The 22,989-nt window shown below is 44.1% G+C and overlaps 1 protein-coding gene across 2 annotated transcripts in view; it reads right to left on the reverse strand.

Moving 5' to 3' along the window:
- The window catches only part of Poglut3 (protein O-glucosyltransferase 3), a 59,434-nt gene that overhangs the window by 7,086 nt on the left and 29,359 nt on the right, over positions 1-22,989 (reverse strand). For both annotated transcript variants that reach the window (XM_028783626.1, XM_028783624.1), the window contains 4 exons: positions 20,890-20,943; positions 11,406-11,606; positions 9,580-9,710; positions 6,822-6,992 (listed from right to left, as the gene is read on the reverse strand). In XM_028783626.1, the coding sequence (XP_028639459.1) occupies positions 6,822-6,992; positions 9,580-9,710; positions 11,406-11,606; positions 20,890-20,943 (557 nt within the window). The remainder of the gene's footprint in view (positions 1-6,821; positions 6,993-9,579; positions 9,711-11,405; positions 11,607-20,889; positions 20,944-22,989) is intronic.

The following is a 22,989-nucleotide window of genomic DNA, read 5'->3' on the forward strand; positions in this document are numbered from 1 at the left end:
AATACTACATTATGTGGACATGCTGCATTTAACTTGTCTAATCAACTGATGGACATGATCAGGGTTGCTGCTCATGTTTTCCTCATTATAAAATGTTTCTCGTTAACATTCAGACGAGTTTTTGTGTGGACATACATTTTCATTCTTCTTTATACCCACGTTGGAGTGGAATTGCTGGGTTATATTGCAACACTGGAGAAACTCCAGCCATTTTCCCAAGTGACTGAGCCACTGCACACTCCTGCCAGCCGGTGTGAAGGCTCATTCTCAGCCAGCGCTCTTGCTAACACTCCTTAGGAGCCATGCTGCTCATTTGAAGTGGTCCCCACTGAGCTTTTGAATGGCACTTACTTGACTGTATTGAACAGCCTAATTTCCACTACACAAAATTCTAATGATACCTTTCAATAGCCATTTATGTTATTGACACAGTTTTTTAATATCTAAAATGACTAGGGCATAAGCTATTCTTTACATTATTAATTGTATGGTCTTAGGCTTGTTTCTAAGTCCCAAAGTAAAACAAAATAGAATTAGCTAGACATAGCTGCTGAAGTGTATTCTTTTTTTTTTCTCTCAAAACCGCTTTTTCCTTTTCTGTTGAGACAATTCTATTTTTGAAGGCTATATTTGTTGGTATCAGGCCCGAACTCAGTGACATCACATCTAGGCGACCGAGGTGACCCTACATTGTTGCCAAGGCAACCACCATACACTCCCAGAATCCACCTGGCTACCTCACCTTTACCTGGGAAAAGGCTATGTCACCACCCATATAAAACGGGCAGAACTCCCTGACTCTTTCTCCTCCATCTTTTCCCATTTCTCCCCCCCCCCACCCGCCTTTGCCCTTTGCCCTGAATACCCCCCACCCCCAATGGAACTGTTTGATCTGGTGTTGTCTGTTCTAAGCTGCGAGCCAAAGTCTAACACTGGTGCATTTGGGCCGAGACCGAATACTTCGGGTACTGTGTCCAGCTGGGCAGCTCCTGCCAGTCACCAGCTGCTGTAACCCCGTTCAGGACCAAAGCCACGCGATTTGCGTTGATGGTCTGGTCAGAGTACATGTCCCTTTCTCACTGAGTGAACTTTCTCAAATAGAGAGCAGATTGGGTTCTTATACCTCTAACTCCTCTGCCTTTATCAAAGAGTTCCAGTACATCACTCAATCTTATAGCTTGACTTTCCATGATGTTCATATGATTCTCACTAACCATTTGCTTCCTGATGAACGCAAGTAAGTTTGGGAAGAGGCAAAAATGCATGCAGATCAGATTCATCAAACAGACGGAACATATCCAATCGGATCTGAGGCAGTTCCTGACTAGGATCCTCAATGGAATTATAATTCTGCAGGTGCTGTCTTAGCCAAAGATAGATTTATAACATGTCTTTTGGCAGGCCTAAGAAAGGCAGTGTTAAAGCCAGTAAACTTTGAGAAACTCCAAGAGGTTGTCCAGGACAAACAGGAAAACCCATCTTAGTTTTTAGAACACCTTACAGAGGCTTAATTGCAGTATACTAATTTGAACCCTGAAAATCCAGAAGATAAGCAACTTCTGATGACCTACATTTTTTCCCAGAGCTCCCCCAACATAAAAGGTAAACTTAGGCGATTGGAGAGGTGATCCCTAACTCCACAGGCAGAAGTCTTGGCGTTGGCCTTCAAGGCCATGAGAGAAATGAGAAAGCCCGAAAACAAAAATACCTCATGCTGGCAAAGTCTATCCGACCAGCCTCAGCCACTACCCCAGACTCCTGGTCTTTGAAGGCTCAGGGACCACCTGGCCCCTGCTATAAATGTGGCCAACATCATTATTGGGCAAAGGCTTGCCCCAACCCCAGCAAGCCAAGGGTACCATGTCCTCAGTGCCATCAGAAGGGATATTGGGATGTCAATTGCCCTCATGTCACTCAGAACAGAGGGACATCGCTCCCAGAAAACCCTTCAGCTAACCTTCTAGGCTTGGCTATAGAGGACTGAAGGGGCCCGAGCTCTCTCAACCCAACCATGCCTATCACTAGCAGGGAGCCCCGGGTAGATATGATGTGTGGAAGACCCATCTCCTTCCTCTTGGACACTTGGGCCACGTACTCAGTCCTGATGGAGTTTTGGGGACCTACCTCACCTTCATGTTTTCCTATGTTTTCGGAGTAGGAGGACAACCTTACCTTCCTCACCAGACCCCCACACTTAGTTGCATTTTTAAGGGGTGTACCTCTCACCCATTTCTTTTTGGTAGTGCCTACATGTCCTGTCCCCTTATTGGGAAGGGATATTTTAGCTAAGTTGGGAGCCTCTATTTCCTTTGCTCCACCAATTCACTTAAGCCCAAGCTTGCCAGCAGTTCCTCTGCTCCTCCTTCTAGCCAGTCAACCTACTAACACTAACATGTTATTTCCCTTACCAGCTTCTCAGGTAGACCTCCGAGTTCGGGACGTCCAGAACCCCTCTGTTGCTAAAGATCATTCTCCTGTTGTCATCCAGTTACTGGACTCTACCAGGTATATCACCCAAGCTCAATACTCTCTCTCTCTCTCTCTCTCTCTCTCTCTCTCTCTCTCTCTCTCTCCAGAGCCTCAGGGGACTTAAGCCTATCATTTCTGACTTCTTAAGGAAAAAAATCCTTCACCCCACCTCTTCCCCCTTTAACACCCCTATACTGGCAGTTAAGAAACCTAATGGTACCTATTGACTGGTTCAAGACCTCAGGCTCATTAACTCCGAAGTGGTTCCCCTCCATCCTGTTGTAGCTAATCCTTATACGCTTCTCTCTACTATCCCCTCAGGGACTTCTCATTTTTCAGTCCTAGATCTCAAGGATGCATTTTTCTCTATCCCTCTAGACACCCAGTAACAGGACATATTTGACTTTACCTGGACAGATCCTGACACCCACTTTTCTACTCAACTTACCTGGACTGTTCTACCTCAGGGATTCTGGGACAGCCCACATCTGTTTGACCAGGCCTTGGCTTCTGACTTAATCTCTTTATCTCTCCCTAGATCTAAGGTTGTACTTTACGTAGATGATGTCCTTCTTTGTAGTCCCTCTCTAGAAATTAGCCAAGCTGACACAGCTGCTCTTCTAAATTTCCTTTCCAGTCAGGGCTACAGGGTCTCACCTTCTAAAGTCCAACTCTCCACTCCTCAGGTCACTTATTTGGGACTAACAAGTACCCCAACCCACAAGGCTATTACCTTAGGTAGAAAGAATCTGATTCAGTCTCTAACTGTTCCTTCTACAAAGGAAGAGATTTTATCATTCCTAGGACTGGCTAGCTTTTTGTGTTCCTGGGTTCCTTCATTTTCCCTACTTTCTCGTTCCTTATATGAAGCAGCATTAGGCCCCACCCACAAAACTCTTCTCAAATCTGTTACTAAGCCCTTTCAAAGGCTCCAACAGGCTCTCCTTAGGGCCCCAGCCTTACATCTCCCTGACCTGACTCATCTTTTTTCCTTCTATGTAACTGAAAAGGAGGGATTACCTCTTAATATTTCCAATCTTCTTCCTCGACCTAATACTGACTACTCCCTATCTCACTCCTGCACTGAAACCTTAAAGGAACTATTACCTCATCCTTCACACATACAGGAGGGCAAATTGCCTCAAGCCACTTTTACCTGGTATACAGATGGAAGCTCCTTCCTTTTTGCACCCATAGCATACTTGTCAAAAAGACTAGATCCAACCATCCAGGGATGGGCACCTTGTATTTGTACCTTAGCAGCTGCTGAACTCCTTATTTGAGAGTCAAAAAAACTAACCCTGGGATCACCTATAACTGTCCTCTCTTCTCACAACCTGTCACAGCTCCTAACTTATAAAGGCTTACAGACTCTACCTCCCTCCAGGGTTCTTTCTCTTCAGGTAGCTCTAATAGAAGACTCCACCCTCACCTTTTAATCATGCCCACCTCTTAATATTTCCAATCTTCTTCCTTGACCTAATACTGACTACTCCCTATCTCACTCCTGCGCTGAAACCTTAGAGGAACTATTACCTCATCCTTCACACATACAGGAGGGCAAATTGCCTCAAGCCACTTTTACCTGGAATACAGATGGAAGCTCCTTTCTACATGAAGGGGTCAGGAAAACTGGCTATGCCATAGTGTCAGACACCAAGGTGGTGGAGGCACAGGCCCTTCCTGTTCATACCACCAACCAACAGGCCTTCCAGCTGGCACAACGACAATCCCTCAACATATACACAGATTCCAAATATGCTTTCCATATCCTCCTGTCCCATGCTGCTATCTGAAAGGAGTGCGGGTTACTTACCACAAAAGGAGGATCAGTAACTAATCAAACCAGATTATGGCCATGTTAAAGGCCTCCCATCTCCCCACAGCTATTGGGATTGTCCACTGCAGATCTCATTGGACGGATGACTCTATTGTCTCCAAGGGAAACGACCGAGCGGATGAGGCAGCTAGAGTTGCGGCCCTTAGGGGCCTAGACTCATCTCACCCTCCCCAGGAGATTCTTACACTACAACCCACATCCCCACCTGCATCCCCTGACACTCATCAAACTCTGTCCTATCTTCACCAACTCTTTCATCCTAACAGCCAAGCATTGTCTTATTTTGTTAAGACCTACCTACAGCCTACTCCTGAGGACTTAAGTTTCTTAAAATCTATCACTGCTTCTTGAAAAATCTGTCAGATGTCAGATCCCAACTCGAGGTATTGTAGCACCCCCTTTCCTACCCTTCAGGCTAGAGGTTCCCTTCCTGGAACTGACTGGCAACTAGACTTTACCCACATGCCTGCTGTCAAACGTGCCAAGTGCCTCCTGGTCTTGGTGGACACATTCTCAGGCTGGGTAGAGGCTTTACCCACAACTAACAAAAGGGCTCAGACAGTCTCTGATCTCCTCCTCAGGGAGATCATCCCCTGATTTGGTATCCCACCCTCCTTTCAGTCAGACAATGGTCCTGAATTTACTTCCCAAATTTCTCAGATTCTATCTAAGGCTCTAGACATCCCCTGGCATGCCCTATCACCCTCAATCTTCAGGTAAAGTAGAGAGAACTAACTGCTCTTTAGAAACCACTCTTGTCAAGCTGTCACAGGAACTTCACCTTGACTGGGTAAAACTCCTACTTCTGGCTCTTTTCAGGCTACAAGCTCTCCCCAAGCGGCCTCTCCTCATCTCACCCTTTGAACTCATGTATGGAAGTCCAGTTCTAACTCCTGGTCTTTCACCTAAATGCTCTTCCCTCCAAGAACATCTGATCACCCCATTACTTTGCCACGTCTGCTCTCTCTTGTGGAACTTTGCTGACCACCATCTACCTTGACCACACACTGTCTCCTGTCCACTGCCTGTCAACATTGGAGACCAAGTTCCTCTCTCCCCTCCAGATCATTGGCTCTGACCCCTCACCCAAATGGCAGGGCCCCTTTAAGGTAATTCTTGTGACCCCTACAGCTGCTAAACTTGAAGGACTCCCTCATTGAGTCCACTTGCCTCACCTCAAGCCTTTCATCCCTCCATCTAAAGTCAACTCTTCTTCATACATGTCGACCCTAACAGGACCGTGCTCTATTAAGCTCCAGAGGACATTGAAAACACCCACCTTGTCCTCAATCCCAGAAAATGAGACTCCACTCCGGTAGCCGAGCTCGACCTCACTGGATTAGACATGTGTTTCTTGTCCTTCTCCTGGTGTTTGTTTCTATCCAGGTCAGCCCTTACATCTGGATGTTTGAGGTTCAAGAGACACCCACAGATAACAAACAGTCTTTCCAAACAGGGTCAGGAAACCGTTCCATAGCCGGATGCCAAGAACCAATCCAAATTGCCATCATTCCTATATCTGTTATCCCATCTAAATATTATGTTCTCTATACTTGCTTTCTCTTTGCCCAGATAGAAGATTATTGTAGAAACTGACCAGACGATTATGGGGGCTGCCCATATTGGTCTTGTCAGGTACATATGCTAGGTTCACGGACCAACCATTTCTTCTACCAACACTGGAAGACACTCATTTCTATATACAAGACCCGCGGGATTCCAGCTGTGATGCTTCAGAACTGACGAGTGCTAGATGTCCTGACAGCTAAAACGATGGTCTTTGACAATTCCTCCAAGAAGAATGCCGTTTTTAGGGAATGTGAGACCTCCAGTTCTGAGATTTTTGAAAACCCATATAAAAGCAGATACCCTCTTTGTAACACCCTTTTTAGCCATCCTACTGGTGTTATTATTTCTAACCAATTTATTAATCAGCTCCTGTTATAGAATTGCCAGCCACTGTCCACAGAGGAACCTGATACACACATCTACAGGGTGGACCCTGATGGTGAAAGCCAGCTGCTCCCCACAACGGACTACGCCCCTACACAGCAGGAAGTACTTTAAAAGACAAGGCGCCCCACTCCCCTTTCACCATTGGCTCCCCCACTTTTTTTCTTCTCTTTATAATAAGAAAAAGGGCAGTATGTTGGTATCAGGCCCGAACTCAGTGACATCACATCTAGGTGACTGAGGTGACCCTACATTGTTGCCAAGGCAGCTGCCATACACTCCCAGAATCTACCTGGCTACCTCACCACCCATATAAATAGGCAGAACTCCCTGACCTTGCTCTCTTTCTCCTCCATCTTCTCCCATTTCTCTCCCCCCACCTTTGCTCTTTGCCCTGAATAACACCCCCCCACCCCGAACCATTTGGTCTGGTGTTGTCTGTTCTAAGCTGCACACCAAAGTCTAACAATGTTCATAACACCAAGGTTCAACCTATGAACAGAAAATTTTAGAAAGGAAAATACAAGGCTTTGTCCCCTAAGAATTGCTCTGTACTTACTCATCAAAGTTGAGTGTATTTGTCCAGTTCAGCACTTCATCTACTTCCCATTCCATCACAGAATCCACTCCACCATCTTCAATACTCTTGATTAGGCCTTTTGTTGCTTTGTGAATTAGACCTAGAGTCTCATGATCTGTTGCCTTGGCCTCCAGGTTTCCCATGTAGTACCTAAATCAAGGCAAAGAAGTGACATACATTCATTGCAATGAGTTATTAGAGGTAGATACAATTGATAAGTGGCCTTGTGATTTATACTATATATTTAAATTATAAATTAAGTTTTTGGTCTATATACTTCTAAACTAAGACCAGCATGATAGAATATCCCTGGGGCAATTTAATCACTACCCAAAAAGACTTCACTTACTTACCTGGCATAAGTTTCAGATACAAAGAAAATCTACATCAAGCTATGAGCAGAAGAATCTCAGGGACTAAGCTAGCTCTCTCATTTTACAGGTGAGGGAATAAATCCAGGAGGAATTGGGTGACTTCTATAAGGTCAGGAGGCTATCGGCAGGTAGGAAGGGAGAGGAGGTTTATTTATTCACATCTTTGTATAGATACACTGCATCATTTTCTTGTTTTTCTTTTAAATGTCAGCCATTTGTGGTGGTTGTTTTGTCTTTATATAAACAAGTGAGACTTGGAGGAGTTAAGGAATTGTTCAAGATCATGAGAGTAGTAAAAATGGGGGAAGATGGCATTCAAATCTGACTCACCACACCCTCCTTCTGTCTGATACTATTTTAGGCACTACTTTTAGGTCATTGTTCCCTCCAAGCACAAAGAGGGAGACATCAGTAATCATTATTAAAAACACAGAACATAGAATTTCACTGAGAAGACAAATGTTTCAGCAGCGCCAGACTTTGTCATCATTACTAGGCTAAGCTACAAGAAATGCCTAGAGAAGGCCTTCATCTGGAATGAAAGGACATGAATGATGCTTTGCACCCTCAGTGCCTGAGGAAATAGTAATCCCACTATGCTCCTCATTCCTGGCACCCACAGCAGTCAGTGTGCTGGGAACCTAGTATACCAACATAGCCATTTGGGTGGCTCCATACTGCCACCCACCATGACAGACAGAGGGAAATGGACTCCTTCAGCTCCACTGCTAGAGTTTATGTCTGTGGCCAACTGGGAACAAAGCCAGTGTTCTTTGCCAGGCCAATATTCAAAGAGACAAGTTCAGGGAGATCGCTTTTTAACTCCAGGAGCCAGTTTATAAAGTTAACCCAACTGATCCACCAGGTGTAGACACAGAAATACAGAGAAAAAGTAACGTGAAGCTTCCAAGGGAACAGAACTCTAACCACAGACTTTAAAAACAAAACAAACAAACAAACAAAAAGCTAATGAAATGCCTATTAAATGTTTAACAAATCCAAGGGAACTCAGGAGATATAGGAGAATTACATACAAAAAATTCAATGAAACTGGGGCAATTTATAAATGAAACTTTTAGCAGATACAGATCATGAAAAAAATAATCCTCCAAGTGAGGAATTCACTAATTCGAATTAAATATGCCATTGACAGCTTCACTGTCACATTAAACCAGGAGAAAAAATATAAACATAAAGATGGATCTTTTGTAATATCTTAGACATGGAGGGGGGGGATGAAGAAAAACTATGAGAGACATGGCAGTGGTATAACATTTTGAATTGCTACAAGAAGACAGAAAGACACAGAACCTTGTCAATCAAATGTCTCCAACCTGGGGAAAGATGTGGCCATGTAGATACAGAGGCCCAATGGCCCTGATAGAATCTGTCACACATAAAGCCGGGTGTGATAGACAGCTCATGCTTGTAAGTCAAGCATTTGAGGATTTCGGTGAGATGAAGGACAGTATGAACAGAGTTCTGTAAGACAAAGACTTGCTGAGAGAAGCAAGAGCTCAGGGAACTCACCACCTCAGCACTAGACCTGACCTACAAGAAAAGCTCAGGGAAGACCTGCATCTCCTGTGAAAGCCCAATAAATGCCAGGGACCTGAAAAAGAAAACAGAACCCTCACCAATCTTTAAAAGAAAAACTGCAACTCTCTGATTACTGAAAAGCCTCCAAACCATCAAGATAAACAATGGCCATATAACAACTGAGAAACAACAAAAGTCAGGAGAAAATTCTTACTAGTAATAATATTGAATGTAAGCAAACTTATTTCCCAATCAAAAATATAGAGTATCTTTTCTAAATTGAATCCCTTAGTCACTGTCCTAATCACCTGCAATTGTCTAAAGCAGACTGGCCTATGGATATGAATGGGGGGAGGGTTGTCTTGATTGTTAATTGATGTAGGAAGACCCAGACAGTCCTGTTCCACTCTGTTCTATGGCAGGTGGTCCTGAGCTAAGGATGAGCCAGCACGCAGCATTCCTCCATGGGTTCTACTCCAAGTGATGCTTGACTTCTGGCCATGATATTCCTTAGTGATGGAATATATAACCTCCGAGCTAAAATAAATCCTTCCTCCTTTCAGTTGCTGTGGCCTGACCACCTTATCACAGCAGCAGAAAATAAACCATGCACCTTTTTGTTGTTGTTGTTGTTTTGTTTTAAATTGACTCACAGTGTATGTGTGGGTCTATTTCTCAGTTCTGTGGTCTGGACCCCAGTCACCTCTGCTTTTATGCCAGTCACAATCTTCTGGTTGCAATTGCTCTGCAAGCCTTACTCAATTCTGTTTGTTTTCCTCAAAAATACCATATATTTCTTTAATAAGACTGAGTCATCCACTTACATTTGTCTCATCCACTCAATTTTTTTAACTTTTCTTTTCTTCTCCAGATCTTGCTTTCTCTTCAGTTTAGAGAAATGAAATTCGCTTTCCTTTGTGCTGCCCAACTCTTCATTTGCAGATGACATCCAAAACTGTGGCAGAGTGAAGGTGAGAATATACAGAATTTAAATACTGGTTAACACTAACTCTCTCTAGGCAAGAACTTTGATGTGTTGCTAGGAATGTGCACAAGAGGAAGGAGCAGAAGAGAAGACAGACATCTTCAAGGTCATTCCACAATCACAGCAACACTGACAAACTCCTCGTGTTCTGAAGTATTCCCTCAGTTCTTGATGAATGAATGGACAGTAAACCTATTCTCAGCATGTCTGTCTCATCTGACCTGAACATACCTCATCCCTCCTAGTACTGCTGGCTTTTTAGGACTCTAATCCTCAAGGATTATATCCACGCAGATCAGGAGAAGTGCCTGTACTATGTCCTCCTAGCTGATTGTTTTCCCAGTTCCAATTTATCCACTCTCCCCACAATACAAGTACTACACAGTAAGACAGCATTTGCTGTTTCCCAATACTTTGCCCTGTTTAATCACTTACCAGACTGCACTACTAAAGCATCCTGCCTACTTGACTATCTCTAGGTACAGGCATCCTCTGTGAAGGAAGGAGCTGTGTGTCTTCTTCCCACTGTTCTTGGCGTCTGGAACTAGGCTAACTTGTGACAGACGTGTAACAAAGTACTAAATGAGCGTATTCCCACCTTGATCATGTTAAACATCTGAAATATTTAATCATTTGGTATATAAGTATATAGCATTCTATAATCTGTGTTTTCAGTATATGGTTAGCAGAGAGTAAATGAACATGGCCTAGCTTGAGGTGCATATTTTAGATACCAAAGCAGACCTGGCTTCCAGGTTCTCCCAGCATCCCTCAGACTCTACCTGGCATACCCTGCCCCAACCCTGAACTTTCTAGCCCAGGTGCTGGGCTGCCCTTCCCCCTGAGGCTCCTCCCTATATAATCCAGATATTTTGGTCAGTCTCTCTCTCTCTTAGTCTCGGTCTCTCCTCTCTCTCCCCCCTCTTTCTCTCTCCTCCTCCTCTGCCTCCTCTCTTTCTCTTCTCTTTCTCTTCTCTTCTCTAGTCTTCTCTTTTCTTCTCTTTCCTCCCCTCCCCTCCTCCCATCCCCTCCCCTCCTCTCTTCTCTTCTCTCACTGCATGTATGCCCCCCCCACCCTTACCCACTCTTTCTACACGGTGACTTCTCTGACCTTGGTCCTAGGGGACAGTGAACTGGCCCACCCAAGAATAGCTTCCCAATAAACCTGCCTTTAATATAATCTAATCTGTTTTAAATTGGCTCATTTCATCTGCATCAGAGAAATAATCTATCACTGATTAAAGATAAAAGATAAATGTAAGAAAGGCAGCAAGATGGCTCGTTGTGTAAAAATACCACTGAAATCTGGTGACAGGTATGAGCTTAGGAACTCATAGTGGAAGGAGAAAACCAACTCCCACAAGTGGTCCTCTGACCTCCACATGAACACTGGAGCACATAATTGCCCATGCTTACACACACATCATTTACACACACACATACACACACACACACACACACACACACACACACACAAATAATTAATTTAAATAAATAAAAAGATAAATTGTTATCCTTAAATGAACAACCCCAGAATAGCTAAGTTAAGCCATTTTTTCCAATTAAATTACAATTATTCTTTTTAAAATTCAAGATTAATTTTCGAACACGAGATGAACTTCTAAATCTCTAAGCTAAAGATGAATGCTGTCTCCATCTTCTTACTCTGTAGGAAACAGGCCTCCAGCCGTTGTTCTCCACACGGCGATACCAACCGCTGTTGTCCTCGACCTGAGGGGGATCATCTTTGTTATGAGCTGTGCATCTTGCAGGAAGCTTTGTGTAATCTCTAGGGCTGTTAGCACACAGATCTTCAATATGTCTGTGAGTAAAAATTTTATAGTATATCTCAGGTGGAAATTTAACCTGTAGATGGGAGAGTTCAAAGCAATAATGTAATGCAATAACGGAAATGGGTTACATTTTAAAAATTCTTTTAAGCTTCATGTAAGTGTGCTTTCAAAGTACCAAATAAGGACTCCAGCCAAGGAAGCAGGCTGGCTAAGCACAGCTCTTCTCCCTTTGCTCTTCCAAAGCCAGTCCTCTAGGCTCACCCTGACTGCAGCAGGCCTCCTGTGAGGCCTCTCATCCCCCACTGCCCCTCTCTTAAGTGGATCACACATATCTTGCCATCTTAACTTCCCTCCCCTCACTCATTGCTTTATCCCAGCCCCCAGCTGCAGTAGGTACTCCCAGGCTTCTCCGGTGGGAAGCAGGAGGCTAACTGCATTATCCTTGCCTATCCCTCCTCTCCAGTAAATCTCTTATGCCCAGATCTCAGGATCCCCAGAAGAGCTCAAAGAACTGCTCATCCGATGTAGTGAGACAGAAAGAGTCTATGAAAAATGCAAACCTGGTTTGGATCGCAATCCATTCCCACTGTGCAGGGCAGGATTGTGGTCCCACGTCTAGGGTCTCAGGGCATTTATACACAAGCAGATTCTGGTGTTTCAGGGTTACATGACAAGGAAAATGATAAGGGAAGTCATTCTCAAACACAATACCATTTGTTTAGGTGCCAGGCGGGGTCGCACAATTGGGGAGGGAAGGTCTTTTGGTCTTTAGGGTACTATCAGAGACTAGTGTTTTCACAAACTGGTCAAGTATGGCCTTTATCTCCCTAAGGATGTGTGGGGGTTTTTTTGCTTTTCCCAAGGACAGGGGCCACCTGCACTGGGGAGTGCTTAGCTATCCATCAGAGAGGGTGCAACATGGGGGGCTGGGAGTTGTTGCTGTTTATCTGTTCTCAAGCTGGCATTTGCCATTCCTGGGAGGGAGTTTCATTAGGGAGTGCCATTATGGAGCAAGGGGGTGAGAGGAAACTTTGTGAGGGGTGAGGGAGTGCTGAGGTGAGGGGAAGCTTTGCGTGTAGAGAGAGTGTGGAGGCTGGCTGCCCAGCCTCCTCATTCCCCACCCCACCCCACCCCGCTCTGCTAGTGACTTTAGAGGTCAATCTTGGAGTCACTAAAAGTCTAAATTGTCCTTGTTGGCTGACTGATACTGGGATCTCATTACCATCAGCTGAATAGTTCCTACTCTCTGCTTCATATACTGCAAAAGCTTGTTACTTATGCACGGCCCGAAACAGAGCAGCAGTAAAATGACAATCAAGGGTCCTGTAATCATGGAGATGAGGGTGGTCAGCCAGGGGGAAGAATCAAACAGCGAATGATACCAACTTTTGAAATTTTCTCGTTCTCTTTGATGTCTGTCTATATTTTTCCTAACCTTAGCTAGTGACTCTCTAATGACTCCAGAATGACTGACATAGAAATAACATTACTCTTGTAGAGCAGCACATAATCCTCCTTGTGGTAGGAATATTAGGTCTAGCCCCATCTATTTTGTAGCACTACCTCAGCCAGAGAATCTACATTGTGCTCTAGGTGCAAGATGGATTTTTCTAGGCATCGGATGTCTTCATCTGTGTCTGCTTTTAAGCTATTGTAGCTTTTTTCCTGTAACATCAGTGCAGCTATCCCAGTACAGGCTCCAGTGAGTCCTGCTCCTAGAATTACAGCTAAGGTCAGAGAGATAGGTTCTCTTTTCTGTTTCATGAGGTCTCCCCCAACATGTCCTGCTAGGCTCTTTAGCACCACTTTTTCTGAATAATAGGTTATGCGGAACACTAACTGGACCAGAATGCAAAACTCCTTTGTGGTAGAGGAATTCAGGACCTTCCTGTGTACACATGGAGTCAGCCCCGTCAAGAAAGCCCACTATGCTTGTTCGGGGTGTAGGGTAGGGAAGATAACCCATTTGGAATGTACAGCAGGTATTGTTCAGTTACAGAGATGTTGGTGTGACGGGGGAACTTTTCCCAGGCATGGGCCTTGCCCCATATGGTCTGCAGAGTCAAGGCAGGGCCTCCCTGGGACTATCTACAGGCAGTGTCTTTCTCAGTCTCATCGTACTGGGATATTAATCCAATGCCTTCATAAAAAGGGGGTTCAGCATTATAACATAACCAACAAGAGGTGGTTAACTCTGGCTGAGAGACATTCAGAATTTGGAAGGTCTTTAGCATCATTGACCAGAGGAGGTTTACAGGCTCTGTGTGATTCAAGAAAAGTTCTGGGGCTGAAGATTTCTTTTTTTGTTTGTTTGTTTTTTTTGTTTTTTTGTTTTTTTGTTTTTTGTTTTTGAGACAGGGTCTCTCTGTATAGCCTTGGCTGTCCTGGAACTCTGTAGACCAGGCTGGCCTCGAACTCAGAAATCCACCTGCCTTTGCCTCCCAAGTGCTGGGATTAAAGGCGTGCGCCACCACTGCCCAGCTCAGGGGCTGAAGATTTCTATGGGGGGTTGACTGGGAGAACAGCACCTCCTGTGAAAAGAAGTCCAGGGTTGCTCACTCCACCCCCCATAATGTGAAGTCAGAGACCCCACAATTTTCTAGCTTCCCATTCTTTTGCTTGCCTCTCCCTATTGGTGAACTTTAGTAAAACTTCAGAGTAAAACTGTTGGGCGACCATGATGAAGTCTTTCTTTGATACCTTCCATACCCCATTTCCCCGTGACTGATGTTTCACAGCCCCAAGAGGTACAATAGAATTGTCGTCCCCCCGCCCCCTCCACACACATATGCAACAGTTCTCTTTCCCCGGGGATATATATAAAAAGTCTTCCACCTACACCTGGGGATTTCATAAGGTCTCTCTAGTGTCAGGCCATGAGTTATCAGCCAGCCTGGTCACAGATCAAAGATCGAATCTGGAAACCATGGAGTTCCTTGTATCCTCTTGGTATGGACCAGTTGGGCATGATAACTGGTCTCAGGATTCTCAATTGTCCAGGTCAGGTCAAAGGGCTGGTGTGGGTTTCTGGTCTCCAAATGGAGACATGGGCTGGAATCAGCAGTACACACAGTTAGCCTAAGACCAGGTTAATTTTAACTTGAAGGGATTGGTGCCCTTTTGAACTCTCTACTTCAGCTGCAGTGAAGTTTGACAGTCCTCCTCTGGGGAGAGGGGATTTGCTGGATTCACATGAGTGCAGTGTATTCAGGTGGCAGGATCCCATCTACTTTGACAGCAGTTGGCGTGTTCAGCAAGACGACATAGGGTCCTTTTCACCTGGGTTCTAGCACATCCCGGTGAAATCTCTTCACATAGACCCAGTCTCCAGGTCAAAACTGGTGTGGTTCTGGAACCAGGCCTGCTTTATAAGATGGCAGGCAGTGTAGGCCAAATCTGCTCATGAACCCACTGGGTTGCTCTGACGTTAGTCATTAATTCATCATCTTCTAGTTCTGCAGTAGCCACCAACTGAAGGTTAGGAATAATGGGTGTGTGTGTCGGGGGGGACACCATACATAATTTCAAAGGGGTTAATTCCATCCAGTAAGGAGAGTTCCGCACCCAGTACAAGACAAAGGGAAGAAGAGCAACCCAATCTCTGCCAGTTTCAAAGGCTAATTTGGTCAAGGTCTCTTTTAAAGTTCGGTTCATTCTCTCTACTTGTCTTCAACTTTGGGGTCTATATGCACAATGTAATTTCCAATCTTCTCCAATAAATCTCACTACATCCTGGCTTACCTTGGACACAAGTGCTGGTCCATTGTCTGACCCTATCACATGAGGGAATCCATACCTGGGCAGGATAGCCTCCAGAAACTTCTTAGCCACTACCTTTGCAGTTTCAGTCTTCATTGGAAATGCTTCTGTCCATCCGGAGAAAGTGTCCATGAACACTAGTAGGTACTTGCAGCCATATTTTCCTGGCTTGATCTCTGTAAAACCAACTTCCCAGTAGGCCCCCCTCGGTCTCTTAGCTCACAGTCGAGAGCCTGGATGTTTGGCAGTGTTGTGGGCGTTGGTTAATTGGCAAGCTTTGCAACTTGACACTATGTTCTGGATAATATCCTGCATATCTCTTTGACTGTCACCTTTGATTGTCTCACTGCATCAGTCATCCTGTCACTCCCATGTGAGCGACTGTGGATTTTCCTGAGGATAGATCTCACCATGGAGGTGGGTAATATTAGCTTACCTTCAGCTGTCTGCCACCAGCCCTCTCAACACTGGCTCATGGGTTGATTTTTGGCCCGTTTGAGCTCTTCCTCTGTATAGGCTGGGTGTTCTGGTAGGTTGGGGTTGGGTGGCTCTGGTAGGGTTTCAGCCAACACAGAGGCAGCTGTTTCTTCTAGGGCCACCTCCTTGGCATCTTTGTCAGCTAAGCTGTTACCTCTGGCCACTGCAGTTGCCCCCTTCTGATGGCCTGGACAGTGTATGACCGCCACTCTCTTTGGCAGCCAGAGGGATTCAAGTAATTGTAGGATCTCATCCTTGATTTTGTTAACTTTTCCTTCTGCAGTTAGAAGCCTCTCTCCTGGTATATGGCTCCATGTACATGAGCAGTTGCAACTGCATACTGGCAGTCTGTGTGGATGTTGACAGCCAGCCCTTTCCCCATGATAAGTTCAGTCCTTTGAGCTGACATACCTGGGTGAGAGACAGAGCCCAAATTATCTCTGTTTCCATGGTTACCGCAGCTCCTGCTCTCCTCTGACCCTCTGGAATGAAACTGTCTGTGAACCAAGTCTGCTCTCCCCCTGGCAGAGCGGAGTCCTCCCAGTCAGGCGAGTGCTGTATACTTGGGCTAGGATTTCAGATCAGGGGCAGGAGAAGGGTCGTGGGATTCAAGGAAACAGGTGGCTGGAAAGTATCTCAGCCAGGGTTAATTAGTAAAGTCTGATAATGAGCCATTCAGGCATTACTGAGCAATCGGTCACATGGCTGTTTGAGTACCTCCTCGATTGCATGGGGGGTAGTCATGGCTAAATTTTGTCCCAACATCAGTTTATCTGTATCATTGACTAGTAATGCTGTGGCTACAATAATATGCTGGCAAAGTGGCCATCTTGCTGCCACTGGGTCTAATTTCTTTGACAAATAAGCCACAGGCCGTTTTCACGGTTCCAAAGTTCGAGTCAGGAACCCTTTGGCTTTCCTTTCTGTTCATCTACATATACGTGAAATGGCTTGGTGATGTCTGGTAGCCCCAGAGCAGGCGCTGACAGCAGGGCCTGCTTTAATTTCTCAAAAGCCCTTTGATGATCCTGAATCCAAACAAAGTCTTTGGTTTCTCTGGTGGCTTCGTATAAAGGTTTGGCTATTTCAGCGAAACCTGGAATCCATAGTCTGCAAAAGCCTGTGGCCCCCAAGAACTCTCTTACCTGCTGTGGGCTCTGGGGGGTGGAGATGTTGAGAACAGTCTCTTTTCTTGCCATGGAAAGCCACTGTTGGCCCTCCTTCAGGATATAACTGAGATAGGTACCCTCAGTCTTGCAGGGCTGTGCCTTCTTGGCAGATGCCTGATATCCCATGTCCCCCAGAGCCTATAAGAGATTCTGGGTCCCTTTCTTGCACCCTTCTTTGGTTTCTGCTGCAATCAGAAGGTCATCTATGTACTTCTAAAGAGTTATATCTGGGTTATTGACCCTGTACTCAGATCTTCTTGTAAAGCTTCATCAAATATAGTGGGTGAATGTTTGTAGCCTTGAGGCAGACAGGTCCATGTGAGTTGTCCATTAAACCTTCTTTAAGGATTGTGCCATTCAAGGCAAAGTACTTCTGGCTTTTGGGGGCCAGGGGTTGTTGGGCCCCATTTCAGCCCTGGTTTGGGCCTTGTGGACAAAGAGTTTGCCTCAAGTTTGAGAATTGTCTTAGTAACTTCCGTACTGGAGTGACTCAACGAGACCTGTTTGGCCCTGCCTCTGCTCAACTGTTGCTGATGTAGAGCTTTGCCATTGGCCCTGTCAGTCACCCCATACCTTCTGTTACCCTTCCCTGGCCCCTATGTCATCTCACCCCACCAAAACTCCTCCTCCCTATGCTCCAAGTTTATGTAAACAAGAGGTTGTTACATTGAAGTTGAGTTCCTGCTTTGACAAGACTCCCGGCTGGGTGTGTTTCTTTGGGCCACAGACATTCACCATCCTGCTCAGCCCTGGAGAGACCCGGCTGGACCGGGATCTCTCTCCTCTCGCCAGGACCTGCTGACAAGGAGCCGACAAGGGGTAAGCTGAAGAAAGCATCTTTTAGGTCCAAGACAGAATACCATTTCCGATCTGGAGGTAGAGAGCTTAATAGAGTATAAGGATTAGGCACCACGGGGTTTATGTCCATCACTCTGCGGTTAACTTCCCGCAGGTCCTGTTCAGGATGGTAATCATTTGACTTTGGCTTTTTCACAGGCAATAATGGGGTGTTCCAGGCTGATTGGCATGGCCCAAGGACTCCCAAGGCCGACAGTTTTCAGATATGTGGGGTGATTCCCTTCAGTGCCTCTGGATCTGCTTCCAGTTTAAGTTCTACAAATATAGGGAGTCGATGTTTTGCCAGTCCCATACCTCCAGTCTCTGCCCATGCCAGGGGAAACTTTGCCAGCCAGACCTCCAGACCTCAACATAAAACAAGATACTCTGAACCTGATAGACGAGAAAGAAAGTGGGAATGGACTTGAACTCATTGGCACAAGAAAAGATCTGAACAGAACACAGCACAGGTGTTAAGATTGAAAATTAATAAAATTAATAAATGAGACCTCATGAAACTGAAAAGCTTCTGTAATGCAAAGTACACAGTCATTCAGACAGATAAAGCAGAAGCCTACAAAACAGGAAAATATTTTTGCCGACTACACATTTGATAGAGGTCTAATATCTAAAACTACCTAAAGAACTCAAAAAAACTAGATATCAACAAAACAAATAACCCAATTAAGAATGGTGTACAGATCTAAACAGAATTCTCAAAAGAGGAAACTCAGGGCTGAGAAACAAATGTCCAACATCCTCACCACCAGGAAAATCAAAACTGCTTTGAGACTTTTATCTTATCTCTGTCAGAAGGCTAAGATCAATAAAACAAGTGATAGCACATGCTGGTGAGGATGTAGAAGAAAGGGAACACTCCTTCATTGTTGGTGGGACTGCAAACTTGTACAACCACTATGGAAATCGGGAAGATGGGAATCGATCCACCTCAGTCTACCAGCACACTTGGGCATATACCCAAGGGATGTTTTGTCCTCCTTCACCTGCCAGACCATGTCCACTGATGCTCTATTTATAATAGCCAGGAAACAACCTTCATGCCCCTCAGCATAAGAATGGATAAAGAAAATGTAGTACATTTACACCATGGATTATTATTACTTAGTCACTGCAAAACAATAAAACCATAAAGTTCACAGGTAAATGAACAGAACTAGAAAAATCATCCCAAATTAAGTATCCTAGACCCAGTAACACAAATATGATATGTATTCACTTATATGTGGATATTAGCTACTAAGTCAGCAATAACCCAAGCTACAATCTGTAGAACCACAGAGGTTAGTTATAGAGTAAGAGGACAAGAGGGGACAGATCTGGTTAGAAAAGGAGATAGATAGATAGATAGATAGATAGATAGATAGATAGATATAGATGGAACACTGGAATGGGAAAGGGAAATGAGGAAGGAATATGGGGAGAGACTGCTAAAATTAAAGGGTAATTCAATTTTACCCTAATACATTAGAGGCTCCCTAAAATACGGTTTGAGTAGGTATGGCCCCCATAGATTCATATGTTTGAATGCTTGGCAATAGGGAGTTGCACTATTGCCACTATTAGGAGGTGTGGCCTTGTTAGAGGAAGTGTATCACTGTGGAGGTGGAGTTTTGAGGTCATACACACTCAAGGTACACCAGTGTGACATAGTCTCTTTCTGCTGTCTTAGGATTAGGATGGAGAACTCTCAGCTCCTTCTCTAGCACCATATCTGCCTGCACTCTGCCATGCTTCCTGCCATGATGATAATGGACTAAACCTCTGACACTGTAAGCCAGCTCCAATTCCATGTTTTTCTTTATAAGAGTTGTCATAGTCATTATGTCTCTTCACAGCAATAAAACCCTAACTAAGACATACACATATGAAGGTGATCTAAATGAAATCACCAAACAATGGGGAAGACAGTCTCATCTGGCCACCTCTTGCCAACAGATGAAGCATCCTGTCCCAGGATTGGGTTATATATAACTGAGTTGTTGGCCAAAGAGGTCCCATGGGAGTCCCCAGATAACCCAGGCTGCTGCAAAGGGTTGCTGTCCACAAACTGACAAAAAGGTCCCATTGCTGAAGAGAAGACCTATACAACTCACTGGACAAGCAGAAGTCAAGCTGGTTCCTACATAGGGCCTTCACCCCTAAGTTCTACCATCTTTGTTACAGGAAGGTCCTCTGCACACTACCAAAGGAAAAATATAAACACCAACACAGTACCAAACCTTTGACCTACAATACTGTCCTGCCTACAAGACATGCTAGGGCGATGGTGGCACAAAGCTTTTGGGAGTAACCAACCACTATCTTATTTGACTTAAGGCCACTGCATTGGATGGAACCCATATCTTGGATCACCAAGCACTTGACTCTAAATAGTCCAGGGACCAGGGGTAAACCAAATTAAAAAAAAAAAAAAGAAAGTAACAATAAAATGACTCCTAATGACATTCTGCTATACTCCTAGACCAGTGCCTTGTTCAACTGTCTTCAGAGAAGCTTTGTCTTCACTGAATCCCTTCTCTTGTGCCTCAAAGAACTCTGTGGAAGAGGAGGTGGAAAGAATCTCAGAGCCAGAGGGATGGAGGACACCAAGAAAACAAGGCCCTCTAAATCAACATGAGCAAAGCTCAGAGACCAAGGCAGCAGTGCAGGGCTGCAGGGGTCTGCACCACGTATACGATGGCTTCCAGTTTAGTGCTTTTATGGAATTCCTGAGTGTGCAAACAAGTGAGTCTCTGACTCTTCTGCCTTCTCTTAGGTTCTTTTCCCTCTGTTCATTTTGTTCAGTTCTGGTGTGTTGGTTTTTATTTTATCCTATCACGTCATGTATCATATCACATATCATTCCTTAGAAGTCTGTTTATTTTCTAATGAGAGATAGAAAGTTAGTGGATCTTGGTGGGAGGGGAGGAGAGGAACTGGGAAGAGTAGAGGAAATTATGTGATAGATTACATAAAGTCCTATATCACATAGTGGGATATAGATGATGATATATAAATAATGTCTATATAAGATATAGACATAAGGAATGTATGTAAGGAAAACATTGTATTTTCAAGAAAAGGGAAAAATAAACCTACCAAATGGATACTCACCCCACCCAGTCTGAATCGGACTTGGACACCAGCAGCAGCATCTAGGAGCTGTGCCTGTAGGAAAACAGGAGAATGTCCCTTCAGCATCCCAAGAGCATCATTTGACTATCTCTCATTCTATTGATTAAAAGTAGTCGCCAGGCAGTGGTGGCATGCCTTTAATCCCAGCACTTGGGAGGCAGAGGCCGGCAGATTTCTGAGTTCGAGACCAGCCTGATCTACAGAGTGAGTTCCAGGACAGCCAGAGCTACACAGAGAAACCCTGTCTCAAAAAACAAAACAAAAACAAAAATAAAAACAAACAAACAAACAAAAGGTAGTCACAGATGTGCTGGAGAGATGGCTCAGTGGTTAAAAGCAGTGACTGGTCTTCCAGAGGTCTTGAGTTCAATTCTCAGCAACCACATGGTAGTTCACAACTGTCTGCAACTCCAGTTCCAGGGAATCTGACACCCTCAAACACGAATGCACATACAATAAAAATAATCAAAAATTTTAAAAAGTAGTCACTGATATTTACTGTTCATAAAACAGGTCAGGTGAATATGCTTCAAGTAATTAGATTTAAATTATAAAACATTTTCATTTTTAAGTATGAGTGCACACAAGTGCAGGTGCCCATGGAAGCCTGAGGCGTTGGATTTCACTGAAGCTGAAGTCACAGGTTGTGAGCTGCCCAGCGTGGATGCTGGGAGCTGAACTTGGGTTCTCTGGCAGAGCAGGATGAGTTCTAACTGCTGAACCATTTCTCCAGTCTTGAAATTGAAGTACTCTGAGTGCTAAGGACTTAATGGACAGCTCTTAGGATAACTGGAAAAATATTACCAAACTCCTGTCTGTGCAATATATAAATACAAATCCTAAATGAATGTGATGTCACACGCCTTTAATCCCAACACTCCAGAGGCAGAAGCAGGTGGATCTCTGCGAGTTCAAAGCCAGCCTGGTCTACACAGTGAGCTCTAGGACAGCCAGGACTATATATAGAGAGATCCTGTCTCAAAAATAAAAAATAAAATAAATATAAATCCTAAGTGACTTGCTATTTGTAAAACAGAAACAATAAATCCTCAAACATATGACTTACATATAAAATATTACCTTGTAAGTAAACTCAGGAAAAAATATAGCTGGTCCACTCAAACTCAACACTAGATGGACTAGCTTTTGCTAAGACAAAAAAGATTCAAATTTCTGTGAGAATTGTATATAATAAATCTTGTAAATCTTTTTTCCTAAAAGAAAAATGGGGGAAAGCCCTTGACCCCTTATCTGAAGACAGTTCACAACCATATCCTTTGTATTAGGTTAGATTAGAAAATAGGAGCCGGGCGGTGGTGGCGCACACCTTTAATCCCAGCACTTGGGAGGCAGAGGCAGGTGGATTTCTGAGTTCGAGAATTCAAGGCTAGCCTGGTCTACAGAGTGAGTTCCAGGACAGCCAGGACTATACAGAGAAACCCTGTCTCGAAAAACCAAAAAAAAAAAAAGAAAATAGGCATTATAGCTTGAAAATCTATTAATTTTTCAGGATAATTTTCTCCTGTCCAAACCTTTATAAATTAAATATGAAATATAAAATTCTGCATAATTTTTTATATTGGAATGGTGATGTCATACTATATTCATACATTTTTCACTAAATTTTGGATAATTTTTTTTTGTTTTTTTGTTTTTTCAAGACAGGGTTTATCTGTGTAGCACTGGCTGCCCTTGAACTCAGGGATCAGCCTGCCTCCGCCTCCCAAGGGCTGGAATTAAAGGTATGCACCACCACCATCAGGCATGGACAAATTTAAAGCATGCAGCTCCATGAAACGTGTTTGTATGTTCTGTGACTCTGTAAGTCATATAAAAATCATAAACACTTTCAGTATTGTGATCCTGTGACCTCTCCAATATGGAAATCCTTAAAAAAAATTTCTTTATCTTCATAGATTAATGTTGCCAGCTTTCAAATTTCACACAAAAGGAATCATACCCTGTATGCTATTTGGGTGCCTGGATTTTTGTTCAGTTTCAATTTTTGATGTAAGTTTAAGACCCATCCACATAGATGCATGGGTTATTTTGCACTGCCACTAATATCTCATCATGGCA

This window comes from Grammomys surdaster, unplaced genomic scaffold (assembly GCF_004785775.1).
Source record: "Grammomys surdaster isolate TR1022 unplaced genomic scaffold, NIH_TR_1.0 1162, whole genome shotgun sequence".
In the NCBI taxonomy this organism is placed as follows: domain Eukaryota; kingdom Metazoa; phylum Chordata; class Mammalia; order Rodentia; family Muridae; genus Grammomys; species Grammomys surdaster.